Source organism: Pundamilia nyererei, unplaced genomic scaffold (genome assembly GCF_000239375.1).
Source record: "Pundamilia nyererei isolate P.nyererei 1_Seehausen unplaced genomic scaffold, PunNye1.0 scaffold00130, whole genome shotgun sequence".
NCBI lineage: Eukaryota > Metazoa > Chordata > Actinopteri > Cichliformes > Cichlidae > Pundamilia > Pundamilia nyererei.
In genome coordinates this window covers 77904-93725 of record NW_005187531.1, presented here as the reverse complement: position 1 = coordinate 93725, position 15822 = coordinate 77904, and the positions used below count along the sequence as shown (strand labels likewise).

The following is a 15822-nucleotide window of genomic DNA, read 5'->3' as shown; positions in this document are numbered from 1 at the left end:
TCTCAACAAAACAAAACAGGATTTATTGTTTACATCTTACTCCCCCCCCTCCACACACCAACTGAATTTGTTTTGGAAAAGTGAGGCTACAGTTGTCTGACGACCTGCAGCATTTGCTATGGAAAATTGCACCTCTAAAGAACAACTACCACCGTGTGTGGCTGTTGTCGAGTAATGACATGTTACTTTCAGAAGCAACTCAAGCAACATAGCGTGAAAGCATTGGTTTGGTCTTAAAATACTGCTTACTGCAGCTAAGTTTCCTAAAAAGTTGGGATACTGTGTCAAGTAAAGAAAAGAAAAGAAAAAGAAAGAAAAAAAGAACTAAATGTTTAATTAAAAATAGTCCAAACACAGTATATCAAATGTTGAAGATTCGGCTGCATACCGCTCATTGATTTGGTGAGACTTGTCATTTGAGGTATCACTGTATGTGTTATGCTTGTATTATAAGCAGGTGGAGCTGCAGAACGGTGTAGACTGTAGGGGGTCAGTGGCTCTATGTGTGTGGTCTGCTGGACAAAGCGACACTAACACGAGTGATGTACTCACAAAGCCTCATTCATACTTGAAGCAAGCCAAGCAACGTCATTTCTCCCATGGCTGCACGCCAAACTCACTGACTTGAACAGCAATGGGAGTAATAAACAACAACAACTCAAAAGGAATAATAAAAAGAAAACAGAGGCCAATGCGAAATGCACAAGGGAGCATGAGAGAGATGGCTTTCAGCGATGGGGTGGGGTGGGGGGCGGGGAGAAGGAGAAAAAAAACCATAACATTGGAGGTGTGAAATTCCAGTAGGCTTTAGTGGTAAAGAGCCACATTCCTACCAATGGCATGTGTGGTCGGGGTGTATGAGGGCAGGATGCCATCAACATGCCCTCTAGGCCACCCCACAGCAACTGGCAGAGGAGGAGGGACGGAAGGCGGGGAGGGGGGTGGAAGAGGGTGAGGAAGATGAAGGCAGGAATGAGCTGCCGAAGCATCACACTTGAACAATCTTTTCCATTATTATGTGTGACATTTGCTGACAAAGTGCAAGTTGTACCTATAATCTTATTTATTTACATTGAAAACAGCTGAAGTACAACAACACGTGTTATAAGCGACAGTGGCTGTTCTATACCTGCTGCGGTGCTCGTAGTTTCCTTTACAGTGGAACTTGTGGGCGGGGAAGACTGTGAAAATGCCCTCCTCCGAGCTGAAGTACTGCCACTTTATACCCGGGTTGGACTTCAGGTTGTCTGCCAACACTGCAATAGGGAGACAGCGAGTGAGAACAAGGAAAAAGAAAAAAGAAAAATACATTACTAAAGCTGAATGGGGAAAATGGGAAAATATGTAGTCAGAAAGTTCAGCATACTTGGAAGCTTTTCTTGTTTGGATTTGGCGTGCAAGTTGTGAGAAACACTACATATTTCAGGAGTGAGACTGCAAGTGAGTGACAAAGCATCTACATGAGAGATCAGCCCTAAAGAAATATGCTACATGATATGTTCATGCATCATTGCAGTGATGTTTTACATTTCAATAACACCTCGACGCCTGATGGCGATGATCATAAAGTGTTGCTGGTCATATTGTCCTGTCCATAGTTCATAAGACTGTATAGCTCTTCCAGGCACTGCATTAAAAACTGAGCCAGCATAAATTAATGAAGAACAATTTCAAATTGTTAAACTACTGGTTAAATTTCTTGTATTTGAACTCTGGCTTTTATCTGAAATTAGAACTCTACTTATGTGATACAGTCTGCTAAACATAACCAAGAATCCTGGGACCGGTCACGTCAGATGGCCCCGCCCCTCCCTGAGCCTGGTTCTGCCGGAGGTTTCTTCCTGTTAAAAGGGAGTTTTTCCTTCTCACTGTCGCCAAAGTGCTTGCTCATAGGGGGTCATATGATTGTCGGGTTTTTCTCTGTATGTATTATTGTAGGGTGTACATTACAATATAAAGCACCTTGAGGCGACTGTTGTTGTGATTTGGCGCTGTATAAATAAAACTGATTTGAATTGAATAGAAAAACAGCTAAATTTGCCCCCTTTAGTCACGATTATACTCAATTATACTTACAGGGACAGCTGGAGTCATAATGTTCAAGGAGTCAATCCTGTTATGCTTCTTTTATACTTCTTGGGCACATGTGTACTCGATTCATTGTAATGTAAATTCTCAAAGGACGAGCCCGCGTTGTCAGGCAGACATGTGGACGCCTACAATTCCAATCGCACTCACTGTCGAACAGCAAACATTTATGCCACCCTGACCCAAGCGGAGCCTCACAGGCCTGTAAAGCATAGCTAAGGCTTCAGAGGCACTACTGACCTATTCACCAGCCTACTGTGATAACACTGTGTGAACTGTGATTATATTTTTAATCAGAAGAAATTAATACAAAATACTTTTTTTTAAGAACATGCTAAAATTGGCTATTTGCATCATTACTAACCCACAATAATTATAAGGTTTTGGGGGGTGGGGGTGGGGGAAGTAAAAAGATACACATACTATTTTATATTTTATATATTTTATGTGAGCATATAAATAATATTAGCTGTTATTATACGTTAGCGGATATATTGTTAGCAAAATATTTTACTTCCCTAATGTCCTCACCAACCCTGAGAACTCCAGTATTGGACAGACTCTAGAAATAACAGCCAAATACAACCTCTGCAGAGGCCTGAAGCCTATTTGCTTAAAACTAACAGAGTGATTTTTTTTAAAACTGGGTCACAAAGTCAACAGTATCTTCACAGAGACCCCATCACAAAGCCAACAACTTCCTTTCCACTGACTGCAACACAAAACGGCCTTTCACAATGAGGCGTGGGGTGGGGGGGTGGGATGAAGCTAGTGAGACACAAATAGAAACTTTGGGTCCTTCGCAAGGCAAAAAACAGAGACAGAGAAGAAATAGACCGTAACCATCAAAGTAGGCTTCATTAAAATAATACAATGCAGCTGTTAAAACAGCCTTTGATTGATTAAAATACAGGAATGCAGACCAGCCGTGGTGAATCCAATCAGCCTCAGTGTGCCAAAGGAACTAACAATACTATTATAAATGAACAGTCCTCCTAGTGTACATCTACATTTGGCAGCAGACTGAAGGAAGTAAGTAACACAAATGGCCATTTTGAACAACGACTTTAGTTTTATTAGCCACGCAAGACTACAATCCTTTTTTTCTTTGTAAAGACTGTAGTCTTACTGGAGTGTTTACTTTTTTAGCAAGAAATAAAAAAAATGATTGTGGTTTTGTTAGCAGCTCTACTTTCTCACCAGCCATTTTGCCATTTCGCTGACTAATTCTTGTTATTTGTAAGATTTTTTCCATTACCTCAAATTGGATTTAAAATTACTTGTTAATTATAGCTACAGTCTTTCCCAGACATGCTAACTACCAGCCATTGCATTGCTGGGTTTCTATGATCCCCAAAATGTGGTTCTTGGCTTGTGATCACATTAAATTAATCACCTGCTAAAGAGAACCTGTTTTGACCTTCTCCAACCTTCCAGATACATTACAAACCACAGTTGTTTTCCCTCCTCTAAGGGTGGGACGGAAAAAAACCCCCAAGCCAAATGTTCAACTAACGCTTAAACAAGTTACAGAAAACAGATAAATCAGAGAGCTGCTGTGAAACTGTCCAAGGGTCAAACATTATAAACTTCAACGCCAGGCTACATTTACTTTGCGAGGAACGTCTTTTTGGAGGCATAGCAGGTTTGCCAATCATACATCATCCCTGCCCAGCCACTCCATCCGTCTCTCCGGGCTTCACATAAACAGGAACCACTCAGTTGTGTTGACAGTGGAAGAAGGGTTCTGTATAAATCTGTCAGGCTACAGTACTCCATTCTGCCACAAATGTTTAGATCTTCCTATTGAGACAAGCTAAGAAACTGGAACTAAATGAAAGCCATTTCCTCCAATCTTACTACTCTTGACTATCAGCAAATGACCTCACTTACTATGATCCAGATATTACACTTCCAGTGGCACTCTCCAAAGTGTATCCTCATTCTGGCCCCACTTTAATATATTTCTTTTTGAGGAGATTGTAGGAGAACTTTTTAAAATGCTTTCACAGCAGCATTTATTTCCTGTGAATTTCTGTTTTCTTTACTTACAAAAGTTATTTGGTAGAAAAGTATGTAAGAATGCAAATGTTTGACTATAGCACACATTAAATGGTCTGTAGCCTGCCAGTTTGAGTCAATGAGGTCTGAGTGCAAAATCAGCTCCAGCTAATCCACAAGTCAAGTGATTTCACAACTAGTGACTGCTCCTGCTCAGCTTCCTGTGCTTTCTCAGGCAGCACACTCCCCTTAACCACACAGACACTTTCTCATTATTGTATATACTAGAATGCAAACCATGCAAACTATGGAAAATGTTTAGATTTCTCCTGTTTAGTAAATATTATATGTACTATGTGTTTTGTGTGAGAATTAAAGTATTTCCTAAAGGTGGGAACAATGACATACAACTGCTGCAAGCAGAGGTGGGTAGTAACGAGGTACATTTACTTACGTTTTAGAAGAACATATTGTTTTACCTTCATTGCACCATACTTTTTACTTTTACTTGAGTACATTTGTGAAGAACAAACACTACTTTTACTAAGTTATATTTGACAATATTTGACTTACTACTTTTTAAAAATAATTAATTTCACACATTGGATAATACTACTAATAATGGATCATGCCGCCTGGAGGCTACCTGTAACTCTTTCACCAATCAGACGTAGCCATGCAGTCTCATGACCAGATATAAAAGGCAGGCCGAGCAGCCCAAGCCTTTCAAACTAGTGGACACAGACTGAAGAAACACATCAAGAAATGGCAGAGGCAACTGTCTGCACCAAAACTGAAGAGGATGAACACCCTTGGCCGCATATACAAAGCATGTTTCGCTTTAAAGGAGTACAAAAGAACAGCTATATAATGCGATGTCTTCTGTGTGAGCCAAAACAAACCGACATTTCAGCGTACAAAAACTCAACATCTAACCTGAGGAAACATGTCACAGTAAGTTTGGTCTAAATGTCTTTTTAGCTATGCTTAAGTGGTTAACACATGAATTAAATGGCTGAATTTAATGACCTAATAATTTCATTCTGGTGTGTTGCGGTGAGGACACTGGTCCCCGAGGACTGGATCACAGTCTTAGGCCTTGTACACATTAAAAATTAAATTATTTTAAAAAATTGTGCATATCCAGAATCACTCCCTTTCTCTCCTAGAAAAACATTAGAATAGTAATTAAGCTGGTTTAATATTTTTCTTTTCTCCACAAGTGACTTTTGTCTTGACTCTTTTTTCAAAGAACTACAGTTATTAAGGTGTAGAAGTTTATAAAGATTATAAAGGTTCTAAACATTTTTTGAAGCAGAATCTATTGACTTGCACTGCTTAGCCTTGCATATGTTCTTATTTTTAACTTAAACTGGAATTATTTTTTGTGTGTGTGTGGAAACTCACTTAATGTAGGCACGACTTTGGTTTCTCTTCCCTTTCTGTCGTGTTTGGATCAAATCTGACTGATTTACAACTTAAAACACACACAAATATTGTGTTTTACATCTGATTGCCTCATGATACCTTCCACACTATGCACTTGAACATATAAAAATGATGATCACCTCTTCATTGAATTTTGAGTGTTTTAATGAACATCTGTTAGGACTTCTATTAGCACACGTGGTGTTCCCGTTCAAAAGTGACCAACATAGAAAATGAATGGGAATCCACCCACTGAACTGAATTTGGTGATGAAAAATGGTTTTTATGCTAGTTGAACTCTCCAGTTTCATTCATCCCCCACCCCTTACTGTAGCACTCCCAGACAAAATTGAGTGGTCTGTTTTAACAGCTCTTAAATTAGCATAACAAACATTTTTCACCACCAAATTCAGTTCAGTGGGTCGTTAGTGGGCCATTCAGTAGGTCGTTCAGTGGGTCTTTCATTTGGTCATTCAGTGGGCCGTTCAGTCAATGGCGGTGGGGAGGTGAACACGACAGGAGGGTTAAAAATATGGGAACATTGTTTTTTAAAAAGTGTATAGAAATTGCTTAGTCACATGTAGTTTCATGGTCTATTTTTTCTGTCAGAGGGTTCACGCCACCAAAATGAAGATGTATACAGAATTAATGGACCGCCACAGAAAACGAAAGTCGTCCTCTTCTACCGAGCCACCTATGAAGAATGCAAAACTTACAGATTCTTTCACTGGCTCTAGGCGGGTAACACAAGCAACGTTTGACAAGCTTCTGCTTACGTTTGTATGTGAAGCCAACCAACCATTTTCTATAGTTGAGACATCGTCCTTCAAGATTATGATGGAAACCTTGCAAACTCAGTGTACAGTAATGACAAGGAAAACATTGTGCTCAAAAATACAAGAAGCTGCGAAGAACATGAAAAGCATAATCATCAAAAAACTGAGCACTGTGAACTATGTTGCTACCGCAACAGACTGCTGGTCTGCCAGACAGCATAGCTACTTCGGAGTGACTTGTCACTGGATGGATGACATCTCTTTTGAAAGGCATTCTGCTGCACTAGCTTGTAGACCTCTTAAAGGTTTGCATACATTTGATGTTCTTGCTGCAGCATTAGAAGAAATCCATTCAGAGTATCACATCAGAGAAAAAGTGACCAGGACGACAGTGGTTCAAATTTCTTGAAGGCCTTTCAATTATATGGTGAGGAGAAAGAGGAAGAAACAACCAAATGGCAGGAGGATGGTGGGTCTATCCTTGATGATGCAGAAGACAGTGAGTTAGAGGTGGAGTGTCAAGATGTCTTTGCTGTTTTGAATGACAACACAGGTCTGCAGTACCAGCTTCCAAGGCACCAAAAGTGTGCGTGTCATCTACTCAATCTTATATCAACAGTTGATGCCACTGCTGCAGAAGCTACCAATAATACATACAAGAGGCTGTCTCAGAAGAAGCTGAGGAGGCTGGAGTCATCTTGCAAAATGTGTAGACCTCTTGTTGATGCGCTGCGGGACGGGATCCAGAAACGTTTTGGAGAAATAATGAAAGACCCTGAGATGACTGCAGCTGCAATACTTCTACCAAGATTCAGAACATCCTGGTCCACAGAGGGAAGCATCTTAAAAGCTGGTATATTTATCCATTAAATTGTGAGCCACTAGATATTGACTTATAATGACTTTCCTTGTTACTGTAACTTGGGATTATAGTGTTAGTTAGAAACAAACATCTCCGGTGTGATAAAAATCTTTCACCAGTAGCTCGGCAGTCTATACAGCACAGTAATGCACAGACCTAACCATACATCTTTCCACAGGTCTGAACTTTATCAGAAATCAACTAGACACAGAGCTGGATGAGGCCAGTACAAACAGCAGCCTATCTGACGAAGATGCCTTCTTTGGATCCATGGGGTCAGGAAAGCCAGAAGCAGGGGAGCTGGAGAGGTACCTTTCATGTCCATTCACTGGAGTGGATCTATTGCAGAGCTTTCCTCACATCAAGAAGCTGTCAATCAAAGTCAATACAGCTCTTCCTGCATCTGCAGCCCGTGAGACTTTTTAGTCAGGCAGGACTCCTGTTCACTGCCAAACAGTCACAGCTTCACAGCAAGAACCTTGAGAGCCAACTGCTGCTGAAGCTTAACCATCATTTCACTGAGTGAAGAAACTATTTATGGGAAAGTGAGCCCTCTTGTATGTACGTCACATCGTGGAAGTTTGTATTTGTCTTTTATAATTGGTTTTAATCTGATTTTAGTGTAGTTTTTATTTGCATCATTTTATTCTGTTTGTATTGCATGTTTTTAGTGTTGTTATATGACATTGTGTTAATCCACTGTGTATATTGAGGTATTTTAGTATACAAAGAACATTTTATAGTTTTGTTAGAATTGCGTTTATCTATTCCTGGTGAATTTTAGTGCAGATGTTTGTTTTGTTTCTTGTTTTTAGAATTATTGTTTTATTCCTGCTGTCCACATTGGGGAATAAACTTTTCCTGATTATACCTGTCGCATCTCTGTGCTCTGTGTTTCTGATTCGCTTGCTCCCTCTTTGTATTTAAAAGAACCACCCCTAGTCTGACATTCTTTAGCTTTAGTGTCTACACACATATGTTGAAGTTGCCTCGTTCTAATGTTTTCTGTAGGTACTGGTTAAAAAAGCTTTGTTGTTAAAAACTAATCTGGAAATTAGAATTGTTGTGCCTTATTTTGTTAATGATTTTACATATATTCTATTTGAAAATACTAAAAATTTGTGCATTTCTTTAAACAAACTAAAAAAAAAAACAGACATTACAACCAGTTACTCAGTACTTGAGTAGTCTTTTCCGATCCAATCAGCTTTAGATGGCGACTTTTCACTTTTACTTGAGTATCATACTACATGCCGTAATTAGTGTCATAATTAGTTTAGCTAAAGTCATATGAATGCTGTGTAAGTAGAAGAAAACTGTTATTTGCCAGCTTGTCAAAGATGGCAGATTGCCTCTGGCATGCTAGATATGAGTCAGTATATACAGTGGCACTTAAGTTTAAAGAGAGTTCTTCTTAAAAGACAGCCTACAAAAACACAATTCAGACAAAGGGCCGAAAATGGATTACTCCAACTTGTTGGTACTGATATCTCCAAATCCATCCACCATCTTTCCCTTCAATTCAACAGAAAATGGAAGGTAGGAGGAGAGAGAATGGACAAAATACAATAAACTCTCCAATCAGCCCTCACTCCTCCTTCCTCTAACTTCATTTATCATTCTCTCCCTCTCAATTATCCCTTGCTCTCACCCACACGGGCCCTCCCTCCCCTCTGTGGCTGCTTGTTTAGACTGGGCCGAGACAAATGGAAGGGAATGAATACACTGAGAGTGTGGGGGTCAATGAGGGCTGAATGTGGTGGCGGTGGGGGGGAGGGGTAACATGAACTTGTCGTGACTGACTCGTAAGGAAAATAAAACCCTGACGATGGTGACGTGTTATGAATGGCAGTCATTATGAATGGTTTACAGAAAAAGTACCAGGGTGGGATATTTGGGGAGGGAAAAAGCAATTGGGTGAAGGCAGCAATGAGATGACGGAGATGGGTTATATCCATGGTTTGACTCAGATATGTGGCTAAGTAAGTTAAGAAGTCCTCAGGAAATTTTTGGGATTTTGCAGCAAACATTAAATTAGAAAATATCAATTTGTAGAGCCAAATCTAGGAAGCTTTGAGTAGTAATAATTATTACTCCCAATTCCGCACGATACTGGCTCCACAGAGTTGTTGCTAACACAGTCGCCTAACAAATAAAAGATCTCTGCTTCAGTTAGGGGAGGAGACCCAAAGCCTTTTGGGATTGTGTCAGGAAGGACTAGCTACTAGGGCAACCCGTGACTAAGGGGCATTATGTGGACATAATAAATGAATGCATTTTTAATTGTTTGTTTTTTTTAAATTGGAAGTTAAATTGATCATTACAACTGGTCAACACAACGTTGGATGGCAATATTTTTAAAATACTTGTAAAAATGTCTCTCACTGATCAGTGAGATTTACCTCTAAGGCCAGCAAAAAATGAAAGTGCAGCTCACTGAATAGCTGGAAGTGATTTTAACAAGTGACTGAGTAAAACTGTAAAGTTAATAGACATCAGGAAACAAGTTCAATATTCTGGAGTCTGTGCATATACTTCTTTTCTGGAAATAGAGAGCGCATGCTAGGGAGCAGAACTGGGGAAAACAAAGCAGCAGGAGGAAAGTTGCCTTTGCCTGCCTTTAGTCAATTTTGTCCATTTTATTCTTAATCAAATGCAGAAAGACATGCAGTGCAGACACATATGGGAGTTTTATGTGGTAGTATTCTGCAATGTGCTTATGCAATTTGGAACAAGGCAGGGAGAACGCCATAAAACTACTTTCCATCACTTCTAATAGCTACAAGGGGAGTGTCGAGGTTGCGTACAGCATGTGTGCAATTGCATACGATTGCACCCGATTTATGTGAGCTGATGAAAACAAAACTGAGAAGAATTTTTTCAACAGGATGATAACACATAAAGTGCGAGTACAACTGCAGATGAGAGATCAAAGTCGAACAGAGTACTTTGGACACAGACAGCTTATTATTTTAATCTGACATCAATTATATATTTTTTAAAAACACTGCAGAGGCAAAGAACACACATTCTTAATTTAAAAACTGGGTGCCATGGCAACTGCTGGCAAATGATTGCCTGCTTCAAATAAAGTCAAAAAATGGCTTTTAAAAGTTTGAATGCTTTAAAAGTTGTGTGTGTCTGTGTGTAATTTGTTAAAGCAGGCCAGCTCATGGACTACCAAATGATAGTTCCCTCATTGGATCTGTATGTACCGTGTGTGTGTGTGTGTGTGTGCGTGCGTGCGTGCGTGCGTGTCTCAACAGACCTGAGTTGAGGTCCCGTCCGGGGTTGAAAGCTCGGTTGTTGACGGTGGGGGAAAGTCTGTCACAGCAGATGGTCTTGGAGACATTGATATTGAAGTTTCCATCAAACCTAAATGCACACAAACAGGCAACATTTGAGAATTTATAGAGCGTGTGTCCAACTCATTTGTTGTTGGAGCTGCTCTGGCTTTTCTCTCAGCACAGATTTACAACTGCTCCACCACCTAACTTCCTATAAAACGAAGACCTGCAGATGTGCACACAGAGCTCATCAGACTTTAGAGAATTGCTTGTCGGCCTGCTAAATATTGATATTTACCAAGATCTACATAAATTGCACAATTAATAAAAGATATATGGCATGTGGAGACATAAGATCAATGAACATGAAACGTCAGCTGAAACTAATAGATTATGCTTTCTTATATTTGAGCTACACTACATCACTAACTGAATCATTTGTTGCTCAGACCTCACACTAAAGCTGAAGTTTCAGCTAGTGAACAATACTTTCCATGGAAAACTGCTTGATTCCCGCTTTTTCCTCTAACAAAGCTAATGCCCAGTTCCCTGAATACATATGAATGTGATTCTAAGAAGGGCCGTCGGCCTAATTGGATGATTCAAAGCATCTGTTAAAGCGCCCCAACGTCTGCTGTTTGTCTCCATGTCAGACGTTTCATTTTTCCCCTCATTCCCCCCCAGTGTCATTTTGAACAAAACACTACAGTGACCACAGTGAAAATGCAGCTTTTCTGTGGTTGTGGAATACACACTTACCAGCCACTTTGTTGGTTACACCTGTTCAACTGCTTGTTACTGCAAACATCTAATTAGCCAATCACACAGCAGCAACTCAACATGTTTAGGCAAGTAGACATGGTCAATGCGACTTAATGAAGTCCAAATCAACCATCAGAATGGAGAAGGAAGGTGATTTAAGTAACTACAAAAAAAGACATGGTTGTTGGTGCCAGACCCATTGTCCTGGGTATTTTAGAAACTGCTGATCCACTGAGATTTTCCCCACACTGCCACCCTACGGTTTACAGAGAATAATCTGAATAAGAGAAAAAAATCCAGAGTGTGCCAGTTTGCTGAGCGAAAATGCCATGGTGACATCAGAGTAGAATGGTCAGACTACTTTGAGCTGATAGGAAGCCAAAAGCAAGCTACAACTTAAGCTGCACGCTGAACCTTGAAGCAGATGAGCTACGGCTGCTGAAGACCACACAGATTGCTACTCCTGTCAGCTAAGAACAGGAAACTGATGCTGCAGCTTGCATAAGCTCACAAAAATTGGACAGAAAAGTGTGAAAACATTGCCTGTTCGGATGAGTCTCGCTTTCTACTGTGACATTCAGATGGCAGGGTCAGAATTTGACATAAACCACATGAAAACACGAATCTATGCTGCCAGGCTAATGATAGTGGTCGTGTAATTGTGTGGGGGATATTTTCTTGGCACACTTTGAAGCACTGAGCACCAACTGAGCATCATTTAAACACCACATTCTACCTACATATTGTTCCTGACCGTCAAACCCCTTATGAGCACAGTGTACCCATCATCTGATGGTTACTGCACTTAAACATGCCAAGTCACAAAGCTCAAAGCATCTCAGTCTGGTTTCTTGAACACATGAGCGCCGTTGGGATGTGGCATAAAGGGAGATTCACAATATGGATGTGCAGCCAACAACTCCGCAGCAACTGTGTGATTCTATCGACTCAATATGGATCAAAATCCATCAGGAATGTTTCCAGCATCGTGTGGCATCTGTGTGAAGAAGAAAGGAAGGCAGTTCTGAAAGCAAAAAATGTGTGAATTTGGGGGGGGGTCTAACAGTACTAGCCAGGGGTATCTAATAAAATGTCTATGGGAGCACAGTTGGTAAATTTATGGGCATGTACAATGATAAGATTGGAGCAAAGTAGAGTTTTTACAGCCTGACAGGGTACAACGTTGACTGCTCAAGCAACATGTTTGTTTAAGTCATGTATTCAAATACTACCTAAGATGAAGTAACACTATGCAGAAATTGAGAAATGAACAGGAATCACTTCTTTTCTTTTTTTTGGCAAAGTTAGTTATCGCTATGCATCAGTGCAGTTTAACAAAAACACAAATGTGAAAATTCAAATGTAAATAGGCTTTAAACATATATATATACAATTACAATGGGTGCACGCTAACAAAACAGTAACGACAGTCGAGTCAATTAACACCAGTGGCTGACATTCCGAGTTCAGCTTAAGGTTATGCTCAACATACGGCATGTGAAGAGATTAAAGTGGAAAAGAATGGTGGGTGGGCTCAGAGAAGAAATGCTGACAATAACCGCCTCCATCATTTACATCAACAAAGCAAACTTCCAAACAAACAGAACCGCAGAAATGTTTGGTCGCCCTATTGTTCTGAAGCCCTTGTGACACTTTGTGATACATGTCAACATTTAATGAGGCCACAGATTTGAACTTTCTCCGCCCAAACCAGACCAAGTAGCCGATAAAGAAGGATGCAATTAACCAGGAAATGTAAGCAGATATGTGGGCCAGACCATCTTCAGTATTTATAGTGTCTGCTCCTTATCTTTTTTGAGGGCCTTAAAAAAAAGAAAGCGCTCTAGATGGTGGTGGTGAAAACGGAGCAAGGCTTCGGGGTCTGACTGTGATCTAACACAGTGGAAAAATGAGTGGGAAAAGGGGAAATTTTGGCAAAATTGTGATAAGAGTGCACTAGTGTTCCCAAAATGCAGATTCTTGACTGTTAGCAATCAGGGATAAGACTGATGTCATCAGTCCAAAAAAGGATAAGCAGCATTCTTTTATCTCAAATCACAATGAGCTTTTAAAAAGCCAATTAAAATTAAAAACTCTTGGAATTCATCATTTCCTACACAGCTGCTTGCTTTTTCTTCCTCATTAGGCTCTTTAACAAGTCCCCACTGGAACCTGGTGTGATGCGGAAGATGCGGCTCTACGACGGCACTGTCCTTGAGCGCACAAAAGCCCAAAAGTATTAAAGATGTCAAAAAATGAAACGTCGCACATGACCTATCAGTTCTTTCTCACCTGTTTCAGCGCCCAGCGTCAGCCTAAAATGAGCTACATGTACTGTTCACTCTAAATGCTGGTTTCTGCCATACCCACAAAACGGGAGGTGGGGGGTATGCAGAGTAGCAGGCTGTTCTGCACCGCACCAAGCTTTGGTGCTTTGATCTATGCCTCCAAGTGGACCTTGCCAACCCCCCCCACCCTCATCTGGGTTAGCAACATACAACCACACGTGTGCACACATGTAAACACACACTGTGCACACTTTTTGGCTCCCTCTGCTTGCAGACCTGGCGCTGGCCGTTGCTGATTGACGGGTCCTGTGATGTACAGGCTGCATTTGAACTCCGCTCATTTAGAGTCCCACAAGGCCAAAGTCATTACTATTCTCCTTCAACGCACTCTGCATAGAAGGGGTGGGCAGAGACGCTCGGCGAAATGTGTGCCAGATAAAAAATACATTTGCAGCTGCTTTGAATTCCACATCAAAAAACATGCGAAAAAGAGAGAGGGAGAGCTGGGAGGTGAGCTCCGAGTCTGATCAGACATCTTAATGAGGGCAGAGAAATCCGTTTTCCAAAAAGGTCGGACACGCACACACATCTTTTATATTTCATATATATTTTAATATGCATGTATACATTTAAACACACACAAAAACCGACGGTGATAATCTATCAAACTATCACCCAATATTGTTACAAGGCCTCTGCACAATCCTTTACATTATTCTTACATTTAATAAGCTTATTAACAAATGCAGAGGTGTGTTCTACAGTTACAAAATCATCAGTAACAATCACCTTTTTTCTTACTGGGGCTGAGTTTGTACCAAAACCAACCCTCCCATTTCCCTCCTTCACAGACTAAAATAGGCAGACTCTTCTAAATAAGGCAGCACCTGCCGTTTTCCAGCCATTTTTAAAATCTATTATATTAAGTTGCCCCCTGCTGCAAGAGCCACGTATATCCGCAAAGCAGGCAGTCCCAAGCCATTCAAAACGCCCAGTGAGAATAATTACCTTGAAGGGGCTTGCTGTTGCGCGAGCCCCAACGTCAAGAGTAATACCACTCCTAATGTGTTTGCAGTCCCTCGGCGGTAGCGGCGGTAAAGCTGGCAACATGCTAGCAGGAGAATTGAGAGCGCTTGAAGACACGTTCGTGTATCTGGCTCTCAATGGCAGCTCTACCGAAACGGATTCAAATGAAATATCAATAGACAGAATTGATTTTGGAGGAAAGTGTGGTGTATAGAAACTACTCTACAACAGGGGACACAGCCTGAAGTGAATTTTTGATGCAATGCATTTGCATTGCATAGACTGCACTAAAGCAAGAGGTGTCTCTGGTGTCCCCCGTGTATGAAAATGAGAGTGGACAAGTATTACCAACACCTCAAAACACACGTGCCTTTACCAAGAACTTCAAAAATAAAAAAATCCCTAAAGTAATGACAAGAAAAACATGAATCTTTTACTACAAAAACTTTGATTTACTGTAGGGTACTACACTGAACTGTATTAGTCTATACAGCTGTATATGATCAATTCATAATTCAGTACAAAAAACTATGAATGTGGGAGAAATGTTGCCTGCAATAATGCCAAAATAGCAGGTTGCATACTAAGTGTAGGCTTATAAAAAGCAGAGATCACTTTTTCAGTTCAGGGAAATTCTGTGTTCAAATGTGGCCTGTTCAGTAAGTAATAGGGTATGACTCGATGAATCCGTTGCCAGTTTGTAATGATTGTCATGCTCCTCTGCTACGCTGCTCACAAGAGCAACTGCTGAGAAATGTAAGCGCAGGGTTATTGTCAATCAGAGCTACATCAGAATTCACATGTTTACAGTTTGCAGCCACCAAGTGAGTCACATCACATACAGGAAGAACCAAAGAGTGGCAGGGGTAAAAAAAAAAAAATTAAATAAAATAATGCTTCATTTTGCTCATGAATAAGTTAAATACACTCACCAGCTTACAAGCTTATTTTCCAGCGTGTACTGCAGAACAAGTCAGGACAACTGCCAGACTTAGATGTACTAATATTTATCATGTATACAGGGGTGTGTCCCACAGAATACATACGATCAAAATAGGGATGGGCCGAATAACTGGGATACTGGGGTGTTGATTTAGACACACAGAGTTGGATAACTGAATTTGTTGTCAAAGACTTTTCCTTACACTTCACAAGTGCTTCTAGTAAAATCCTCAAAGCCCAAACGCTCTATTCAACATTTAACGGGAGTGTTTTTTAGGCTGACTGCATAGCTGTGCACCTACACGAAGAGAGACACGTATGTGAGAATGCTGTTTGTAGATTACAGCTCAGCATTCAATACC

General features: G+C 40.5%; 1 protein-coding gene across 1 annotated transcript in view; it reads right to left on the bottom strand.

Moving 5' to 3' along the window:
• The window catches only part of cachd1 (cache domain containing 1), a 99646-nt gene that overhangs the window by 32028 nt on the left and 51796 nt on the right, over positions 1–15822 (bottom strand). The window contains exons 4-5 of the mRNA XM_005743278.2: positions 10424–10530; positions 1130–1256 (exon numbers count right to left, since the gene is read on the bottom strand). Of these exons, the coding sequence (XP_005743335.1) occupies positions 1130–1256; positions 10424–10530 (234 nt within the window). The remainder of the gene's footprint in view (positions 1–1129; positions 1257–10423; positions 10531–15822) is intronic.